A 9,097-nucleotide genomic window follows, 5' to 3' on the forward strand; every position below is an offset into this window, starting at 1 on the left:
AAAGTGATTGTATGAATTTAATGAATTAAGCTCTTTGGAATATTCATATTCGTTTGCTTAATTTAGCATTCTTTCAAAGAAGGAATTCTTAATTCTGGTGATCAAGATTCAATTTTTCGATAATCTTGAATATAAAAATTAATATAAATAAATAAGGGACTACAATTTCCATAGTTTTTCAATATTGTTTAGAGGATCTGATGTCATTATCATTTACCAAAGCCTTAACGACCCTCTTCCGTAGTATAATCCACATCTTAAATTTGTTTCTGTGAAGTATATTAAGGGTCCTAATAAGCAGTTTAAAACACAAGGCACAAATTCATCAATTTCAATTCATTCCAGTAACCCTAGGCTATAGTTTTCAGAGTAAAAATGGAAGCTGACTATAAAAGATTACAGCTTTGGTTGGCATATGTTTGAATTTGGGGAGTCAATTTCAATAGTTTTCACTCATAAGTAGTTAGTTGAGATTTCAATCTGTTGCATCATACAGAACCAGACTCATTGAATCCAGCTCCATATTTTGTTGCATCACCAATAATTCTTTGCATAGCTTGAATTGTATGCAAATTATTTCACCAGATTGCAATGATTTTTGATGCTCAAAAACTTCTACACCAGAAAGATATGAATAGAAGGGACATTACAGTGAATGAATTTTTTAGGTTCATCTGTATTTATATAACAAGAATAAGCTTAATTAAAAAATTTTGGATAAAAGGCAATCAAAAGAAACTTGTCCTTGAACCCAAAAATTAAATCAATTGGTTCATGCAATCACTTCTAACTTAATAACTGGCATCCAACAGATCAGAAGTTCAGATTCCAACACTTGCAACTCCTATATTCTCAGGCTGCACCATCTTTTTGAAAAATAAAAACTTGTCTGCTGTTGTCAACCTAGACAGTTTCTTCAGGAGATGAAGGTGTATTATACTATTATGCTATTTCTTCGAAAACAACATCCTCAAGTTTTTGCATTTTTAAATGAATCGGTGAAAAATCAGTTGAAAGGAACAGATTTTCATGGAACGAAGTCCATAGCCCATGAAAGCATTGATTTCCATCTTACAAACCCTTTACTTGATGGTAAATATATTGTAATATTATGAAGAATAAGCAATTCCTCATATGTGACTGGAAGCTGTATGACACCTGCATCAGCTGCAAGAATGTCAATATATATATTTATTTATTTATATATTTTGTGAAAGGGAACTTTCAACAAGAACTAGGACCAATTTTATTTTAGATATTGTTGTGAGTCACTTTCAATCCATAAAATGCAATTAGAACATAGCTGGACCTATAATTCAACAGAACAAGTTAAGAAAGAAAAGACCGGCACATATGACAGCTTAAAAGTGATCTCTTGTATTTCAATATGTACTGATGTAAGCAGAGGAAGAGGAATTAGATTAGCATAAGTGTGCAGGCCTGTTGAAGAATGACTTACAGAGTAATTAAAATAATAGATGCCGAGTAACGACTTTCAGATTTGGTATAAATTAAATAACTAAAATAAATAAGGCAAAATCATAGACTAGTTCAATGGCTTCAACCTATAAATAGCCATCCATCCATGCAAGGCTTCTCATACCTCATCTAGCAATAAAACTTGTTAAGAATTGTTAAGCTACAAAGCTATCTTTACAAGAATGAAAGGCCTTAGTTTTCTCCTAGCCTTTTTCGTCATGGCTCTGGCATCGTCTTTGGCCTTTGCCTCCGACCCTAGTGCTCTTCAGGACTTCTGTGTAGCCATTAATGACACCAAGGATGCTGGTAAGTTTTCTCTTGCTCTATTTTCTGTCTACACTTGAAGCTAGTACATTGCTGCTTTCTAACTACGTGAAATCCGATGTTTTGGATGGCATGATATTGACTAACATTTCTTACTTACATGCAGTGTTTGTCAAAGGGAAGGTCTGCAAAGACCCAAAGCTTGCCCAAGCAGATGATTTCTTCTCCTCAGGGCTCAATATCCGCTGAAACACCTCGAATCCAGTTGGATTAAGTGTCACTCCTGTTAATGAGGCACAAATACCAGGACTTGACACTCTGAGGATATCTTTGGCTCGAGTTGACTATGTACCTAATGGTGGCCTAAGCCCTCCTCATACTCACCCTCGTGCCACCGAGATTTCTAGTCGTCTTGGAAGGCACACTCTATGTTGGTTTTGTTACATCCAACCCGGATAATCATAGAATTACCAAAGTCTTGAACAAGGGCGATGTTTTCGTATTCCCAGTTGGTCTCATCCATTTCCAGTTCAACGTGGGAAAGACCAATGCTGTTGCCCTTGCTGCTTTGAGCAGCCAGAATCCAGGTGTTATTACCATAGCAAATGCAGTGTTTGGATTAAACCCAACCATTAATCCTGATGTTCTTGCCAAGGCCTTTAACCTGGACAGAAATGTGGTGGAAGATCTTCAGTCCAAATTCTGATGGGGTAGCAATTGGAGAAATGTTTCTACATTGCAGCTTATGTTGAACAATGTTTGAGATCCCTTGTCATAGCAACAATTCTTTTCGAAATATTAAATAAAAAGGTTCCTTATAGACCTCTGCTTATGCAAGCCTGTCTGCACGGATTTTAGCATATTACAAAATTAGCAAGTTGTTTCCCAGTTTGGACAACACATGTAAAAGATATATCTGGATCTTATTGGACAGAAGTATTTATTCCATTAGGGATCTATAGAAGAAATACAACAAGATACATTCCTTCTTGTTCATAGGTGAATGAAAATTGACCAAAAAGAATGAGCTAACGTAGTTCAAAGAAGATATGACCTAAATGGAAATAATAGCTGCAATTCCTCTAACTGGTGCAGGTGCCAGAAGAATAAATCCTAACAATAGAACTGAAGTCGAAATATGATGACTGATGAGTTCTCAATCATTGATGGTAAGAACTTTTTGAAGCCATTGCTAAACCAAATCTAGATGAGCTTGTAATAGCAGTTCTTTCCAGACAGAAGAATTTTATAGCCTTTGCCGCAAGGGCACTTGAAATCAAGGTCCAAGCATTCCCCAATTTTCTCCACTCTCACAGCCTCTTCACAATCCACCTCACCATCACCCTATAACAATAAACTTGACATGTCAACACCAACGACAAAATGCAAGCTAAATGGATAAAAACCAACCATCTAAAATGTTAAAAAAGTTCAGAAATTTGTTTGTTTGTGTTTTTTTTTTCACTATATCCCCCAAAATTCGCTACCATTGTTGATATAGAATAACTACAAGAATCAAAAGTTCTTTTTCCTTATACCATTTTCTTGGCAATCAAACAGCTACTAGTAAACTTGATCCTAAAAAAATTAGAAAAGCAAACCTTTATTGCCTCAGTGTTCCACACATCTTCAACTTCTCGCATGGCCTCATCCCACCATTGTCTCATCTCTTTCATCCGCTCCTTCATTCTCCTCAATCTCTGCCATTAACATACATATAAAATCCTTAATATGCTTTTCTTTTTTTGTAAGTCAAAATCTTAACATTCAGAATCCATCTTGAACCAAAATGTTTAAGACACTTCCTCTAACCACAAACATCTTAAGAAAACAAGCAATGTGAAAATTAAACCAGACCCAACGGTTCCAAGAAAAAGAATCAATCATGGACCAAGAAAATAGATAAACCCAATTAAAAAAAGAAACAAAAGAAGCAGTTTTAAATGAAGAAAGAACCAACCTTGACACTGGGACTCTCTTCCTTGATCAGTTCTATCCCCATCTCGTTGAAGCATGAAGACCTTGAGAAGGACTTACCAGGAGATAAAATGGGATCAGATATTGACCTGCTTAAAGCAGGGGCCCTTGGAGGCAATGCTGAACAAGAAGCACTTCCTTTTGACAATGGGGTATCATCCAAGGCCTTTGCATTCTCTGAAAGGTTAGTTTTTGGAGGGGTGTAAGGGTCAGAAGCGGAGCGGCGAAGCTGTGGAAGGGGGATCTTGGAGAAGCCAGCGAGGGAGTACTGGTGACTGTCAAGCAAAGGTTTTTTGGACTTGGGTTCTGAGACTGGTTCAGGAGAAGGACGTTTCATTGGGTTGGAAGCGGTGACATTGCAGGCACAGGTTATGCATGGATGGTGGTTTTGGTGGTTGTTCTTGAAGCTGTCAAGGTGGAGGCCGGAGAGGTTGATGGATTCTTGGAGTTGAAGATCATCTTCTTCTTGGTTTGGAACTTCAAAGTCTGGTTCTTGGTTCATGTCACCCATTGTTTCTGCCTCGGTTGATTCTTCAAATTTTCAATCTTTATTAGAGAGACTGTGTTTCTTGCTTGAAATGCGTGCAGGGGAAGAGGGAAAAGGCAGGGAAATTGTGAAGGGTTTATATATAACTTTTGAGGGGTCAACGGATGATTCTTAAATCTAGATCATGTGACAGTTGTTGTAACTGACAAACCAATGAGGGAATGCCATGTCAAATTCCAATAATTCCAAGAAGGAAACAAATTCATTCATTTTCCTTTATTATATGATGAAATTAAAGTACAGAGAGGCTTACATAAGCCAAAGTACATAAGCAACATCTTTATTTTGTATTTCAACCCAAAGAATTATACTAAATTCAATGAGAGAAACAAGACAAACATCATCCAAAACAAGCTACTACATAAATTTCATAGGTGCAGAAATATTACTCTAGTTGTTATCCCACCAGAACTGGTGTTGAAGTTGGTTAACGATGTTCTTATCCAGCTGGAAGGCCTTAGCAAGAACATCAGGATTGATGGCAGGGTTAGAGCCAAAGACTGCATTTGCAATGGTGATAACCCCTGGGTTTTGGCTGCTGAGAGCAGCAAATGCAACAGCGTTGGTGTTCCCTACGTTGAATTGGAAGTGAATGAGACCGATTGGGAAAACAAAGACATCTCCAGGGTATAGGACTTTGGTGATCAGACGGTTATCGGGGTTGGATGTAACAAAGCCAACGAGGAGTGTGCCCTCCACTACGACTAGGATTTCTGTAGCACGAGGGTGAGTGTGAGGGGGGTTTAGGCCACCATAGGGTGCAAAGTCAAGTCGAGCCAATGAGATGCCAAGAGTGTTAAGTCCTAGTATTTGGGCAACATTGACTGGAGTGACTTTTGATCCTAGTTGGTTTGATGTATTTCCTGGAATGTTGAGCCCCGAAAAGAAGAAGTCCATTGGGGTGGCAAGCTTTGGGTCCTTGCAGAACTCGCCATTAACAAAAACTGCATAAATGGAAAGAAAAAACATTCTGTATTTAGTATAGGTGTTGACATGAACACATTCCAAGGAAAACAAAAGAAGAATTAAAGAACATACCACCAGTTTTGGTATCATTAATTGCTACACAGAAGTCCTGAAGAGGGCTGGGGTCGGAGGCAGAGGCAAGTGTGGAAGCCAGAGCAAACAGAACAAACGCCACAAGGAAATAAACACCTTTCATTGTTGTAAGGTAGCTGTCTTTGGTTAAATTGTTTTAAGTTTTGTTGCTTGGTGAGGGGTGAGAAAATCTGGCTTGAAAGCATGCCTATTTATAGATAGCAGTCGCTGAACAGGTCTATTCATTTCCCTTCTTTTTAATTTTTTTTTAAAAACAAAGATGAAAGATTTACCAAGTCTAAAGTGATTACTGTTTAAACAAAAATCTAGATGAATCATTCTTCAGCTATGATCTGCGACTTCATCCTCATCAAATTTAATCTTCCCATAATTACATCAGTACATTTTGCAATGGAACTGGTCATTTTTTAGGTACCAAATATTTTCTTTGTTTGTTTAACTACTCTATTGACTTTAAAATAATTTCCCATTTATTGCCCCTTAAACAATTTCAAGGTTACTGTGCTTCTATATCTATAATGGTGAAGCAGCCAGGGCATCTATTTTCTATTCTATGTTGCTTTCCATTTGCGGATTACATTTATAGTTAACCAAGCTTTATGGTAAACCTAAGGCTTCAGGGTTTATATATATCTCTGATAGATTTTTTTGTCTCAGCTGATGACAAAGTCTAATCTGACATACCTCTGGGACTTGAATAAGTTACTTGTTTCCAAAATAGAACTTAGCAATGGAAGCAAAAAGTATGAGAATTGTGGATGTAGATAATAAAATTAGAGTAGCAGGCGGTTCTCAGGTGGATATCAACTCTATGCTTGCTAATAAACCTGAAATGGTGATGACTTGGTCAAGATTGTTGATGTGTTTTTCCCTTTTATCATCAGCATCATCTTCTCAGCACTGACATTAACTATTCCAGCACTAAGATATTAAAAGAATACCATGATAGCTCTTTTAATTTTCCAGTATCACAGAAATTAAAGTAGTGGACCAAGGTTCATTGAGTCTCACTTTCATCTAAGTTAAAGGAAATGCGGAATGTGTCCTAGGTTCGAACAGTCCTCCTAAATGGGTGATTTGTACGATTTGTCCTGATGCTGAAACACAGAAGCCTCCCCTCACCTTAAACTTTTTTTTTCACCAAAAAAGAGTAGCCAGAATGTGGAGCTTTTCTCCATAATTGTTCATACTCCTTCCCAATTCAGAACAAATTTCTTCTATTTTATTTTGCAGAGTGAGATTTCTTCATAATAAATTATAGTTTTGAATTTACAAATCATTATTCTCCATGAACCTATGTTAGCATAAGACAAATGGTTTATTATCCTTTATTATCGAGATTTTTGTCCTTATCGAATCACATTTTTCTAGCAATTTTTTTGATTTTCTTGTTCTTATTAAGCAAGTCAACCATCTTTAGGGCCTAAAATAAACCAAAGAGAAATTCAGGAGAATAAAATTGAAAAGTTCATCTCCCATAGTTCATACGGAACTAAGAGCTAGGAATTCTGATTTTTAATTCATAATTTCATATATATCCTCACTTCTTCCATGATTGTTTCCTGCTTAAGTTATACATGATTCTGGTGATCTTTTCAAAGCAATTCATTATTTGCCAATTAATTGATCAATCTCTGAACAGTTCCAATCTATAATGGACAAATTCACATGAAATGTGTTTGACTGTCCATGCATATCTAAGATTGAACTGTGTCAACTAAGAAAATGTAAATTTATCTAGAGATACAAAACCAGTCTTGAATCTTTCCAAGGCTTTTCTTGCAGGACCCCTCCTTCAGCCGGCCTGCAGCAGCAATTCTTCGAAATCGTTTTTACAATTAAAACAGTGAACAAGAACAATAAAAGGAGCAGAAAATGAAGGAAAAAAAATCATATTAAAGGTTTCAATATTAATTACTCTCAAGTGAAAGTGAAGATAAACTGAATTTGCAGCTTAGTTTTATTGGTTTATGCAGTTATTCTTAAGAGATGGCATTCAGCAGGTTTGGAGTTCAAATTCTTGCATCTACAACCTCTTCTCCTATTCCCAATTTGGCTATACAACCTCTTCTCCAGCAGCCGCGACGTTCTTCGTACCAAAAAAAAGAGTGAAGATAAACCCACAATGGCTGTCTTTTAACATTTTAAGTAACTAAGAAATTAATTAGGCCTGATCAGATGAAAATCACAAACAATTTTCAAGCACCTATAATCTCATTAAATTTGGATGGTAAGAATCAGAAAGATGATAGAGGCCTATATAGTTAAGAGTAGCAGTGTATATGTTCATGCCCTTACATGCCAGAAAAATGTTTACATGATCAGGTCAAATTTGAAAGCCATGATTTCCTACTTAATTATAAAGCCATGCCAGCATGGTAATGTAAGCTATACCAGAAATTTATATTTGAATGAGCAGCAGCATAAGAAACCTGCCCAGGCCAGTTGCATGTTTAAACAGAGCCAAATGTAATGATTCTCAGCAAGGACTATTATCAACTTTATTTTTAATTGTATCTTATATGACCTGGAGTGCCTGCAGCCTCAGTTAGCAACCTTGGATTTATTCTAAAGTCAACAAATGGTTTCATTTTGTATTAAGTACTGCAAAAGACATAATTTAATGACGGAAATGACTGCTTCCATTACAATACTGTGTTGATGTAAGCATAAGGATAGGGGATTCGATGAATAGACATGGGTAGTGGTTGAAGAACAATTCATCAGAAATTTAGAAGGAAAAAAAAATCGAAGCAGACTTGGTAAATCTTTCTTTTGCTTCTTGTAAATAAGAAATTATAGAATTGTTCAAAGACTCCAATTAATCTATAAATAGGCATGTCCTCCAGCAAAGTTTCTCATCCCTTCCAAAGCTATCAAACTTACAGGATTTAAGCTAGAAATTACATTATCACAATGAAAGGTGCTCATTTCCTCTTAGCAATTTCTCTCTTGGCTCTGGCTTCCTCATTTGCCTATGCATCTGATCCTAGCCCTCTCCAGGACTTCTGCATCGCCATCAATGACACCAAGGATAGTGGTATGTTCTATTTTTCTCTGTTATTCTTAAACTTACTTCAAATATGTGCCTAAAACAAAGCAACCCAGCAGGAAGCAAAATTTATAGGCAAGAAAACTATCTAAAACAATCTAAAAGCTTTGCATGGAATAATGAAAATAACATATTTTTGCTCTTCATATATGCAGTGTTTGTTAATGGGAAGTTCTGCAAGGATCCAAAGCTTGCCAAAGCAGAAGACTTCTTCTTTTCGGGGCTCAACATCCCAAGAAACACATCAAATCCAGTGGGATCAACCGTGACTCAAGTCAATGTTGCACAAATACTAGGACTTAACACTCTTGGCATCTCATTGGCTCGACTTGACTTTGCACCCTATGGTGGCCTAAACCCCCCTCACACTCACCCTCGTGCCACGGAAATTCTAGTCGTTGTGGAGGGCACACTTTACGTTGGCTTTGTTACATCCAACCCAGATAATCGCCTCTTCACCAAGGTCCTATACCCTGGAGATGTGTTTGTTTTCCCTGTTGGCCTCATTCACTTCCAGTTCAATGTGGGGAAAACCAATGCTGTTGCCTTTGCTGCTTTTAGCAGCCAGAATCCTGGTGTCATTACAATTGCCAATGCGGTGTTTGGATCAAACCCTCCCATTAATCCTGATGTTCTTGTCAAGGCCTTCCAATTGGACAAGAACGTGGTGAAAAATCTTCAGTCCAAATTCTGGTGGGCTAACAATTAAGGAGAGCATT

The 9,097-nt window shown here is 37.1% G+C and overlaps 3 protein-coding genes and 1 pseudogene across 3 annotated transcripts; 2 read left to right on the forward strand and 2 right to left on the reverse strand.

The window, feature by feature from the left end:
• The first annotated feature begins 1,661 nt into the window (after positions 1 to 1,661).
• Positions 1,662 to 2,885, forward strand: LOC111277524 (germin-like protein subfamily 1 member 11; annotated as a pseudogene).
• Positions 2,666 to 4,383, reverse strand: LOC111277525 (uncharacterized). The gene is made up of 3 exons (XM_022863953.2): positions 3,704 to 4,383; positions 3,345 to 3,443; positions 2,666 to 3,087 (listed from the first exon to the last, which is right to left on the reverse strand). The coding sequence occupies exons 1-3, from the start codon at positions 4,229 to 4,231 to the stop codon at positions 2,947 to 2,949; spliced, it is 768 nt and encodes a 255-aa protein (XP_022719688.2). The 5' UTR covers positions 4,232 to 4,383; the 3' UTR covers positions 2,666 to 2,946.
• Positions 4,384 to 4,478: 95 nt separating this feature from the next.
• Positions 4,479 to 5,468, reverse strand: LOC111277834 (germin-like protein subfamily 1 member 13). The gene is made up of 2 exons (XM_022864256.2): positions 5,306 to 5,468; positions 4,479 to 5,211 (listed from the first exon to the last, which is right to left on the reverse strand). The coding sequence occupies exons 1-2, from the start codon at positions 5,427 to 5,429 to the stop codon at positions 4,658 to 4,660; spliced, it is 678 nt and encodes a 225-aa protein (XP_022719991.2). The 5' UTR covers positions 5,430 to 5,468; the 3' UTR covers positions 4,479 to 4,657.
• A 2,610-nt stretch (positions 5,469 to 8,078) lies between these two features.
• On the forward strand, positions 8,079 to 9,097 carry LOC111277836 (germin-like protein subfamily 1 member 13). The gene is made up of 2 exons (XM_022864258.2): positions 8,079 to 8,366; positions 8,534 to 9,097. The coding sequence occupies exons 1-2, from the start codon at positions 8,243 to 8,245 to the stop codon at positions 9,085 to 9,087; spliced, it is 678 nt and encodes a 225-aa protein (XP_022719993.1). The 5' UTR covers positions 8,079 to 8,242; the 3' UTR covers positions 9,088 to 9,097.

Source organism: Durio zibethinus, chromosome 7 (assembly GCF_047325235.1).
Source record: "Durio zibethinus cultivar Kanyao isolate XHJ-2024 chromosome 7, ASM4732523v1, whole genome shotgun sequence".
Lineage (NCBI taxonomy): Eukaryota > Viridiplantae > Streptophyta > Magnoliopsida > Malvales > Malvaceae > Durio > Durio zibethinus.

Coding starts and splice junctions, on each gene's coding strand:
- LOC111277525 (XM_022863953.2), bottom strand. CDS start 4,231: ATGGGTGACATGAACCAAGAACCAGACTTTGAAGTTCCAAACCAAGAA. Junction 3,444..3,703: donor AAGAGAGTCCCAGTGTCAAG/GTTGGTTCTTTC, acceptor TGTTAATGGCAG/AGATTGAGGAGAATGAAGGA. Junction 3,088..3,344: donor GGAACACTGAGGCAATAAAG/GTTTGCTTTTCT, acceptor TTATTGTTATAG/GGTGATGGTGAGGTGGATTG.
- LOC111277834 (XM_022864256.2), bottom strand. CDS start 5,429: ATGAAAGGTGTTTATTTCCTTGTGGCGTTTGTTCTGTTTGCTCTGGCT. Junction 5,212..5,305: donor TAATGATACCAAAACTGGTG/GTATGTTCTTTA, acceptor CCATTTATGCAG/TTTTTGTTAATGGCGAGTTC.
- LOC111277836 (XM_022864258.2), top strand. CDS start 8,243: ATGAAAGGTGCTCATTTCCTCTTAGCAATTTCTCTCTTGGCTCTGGCT. Junction 8,367..8,533: donor CAATGACACCAAGGATAGTG/GTATGTTCTATT, acceptor TCATATATGCAG/TGTTTGTTAATGGGAAGTTC.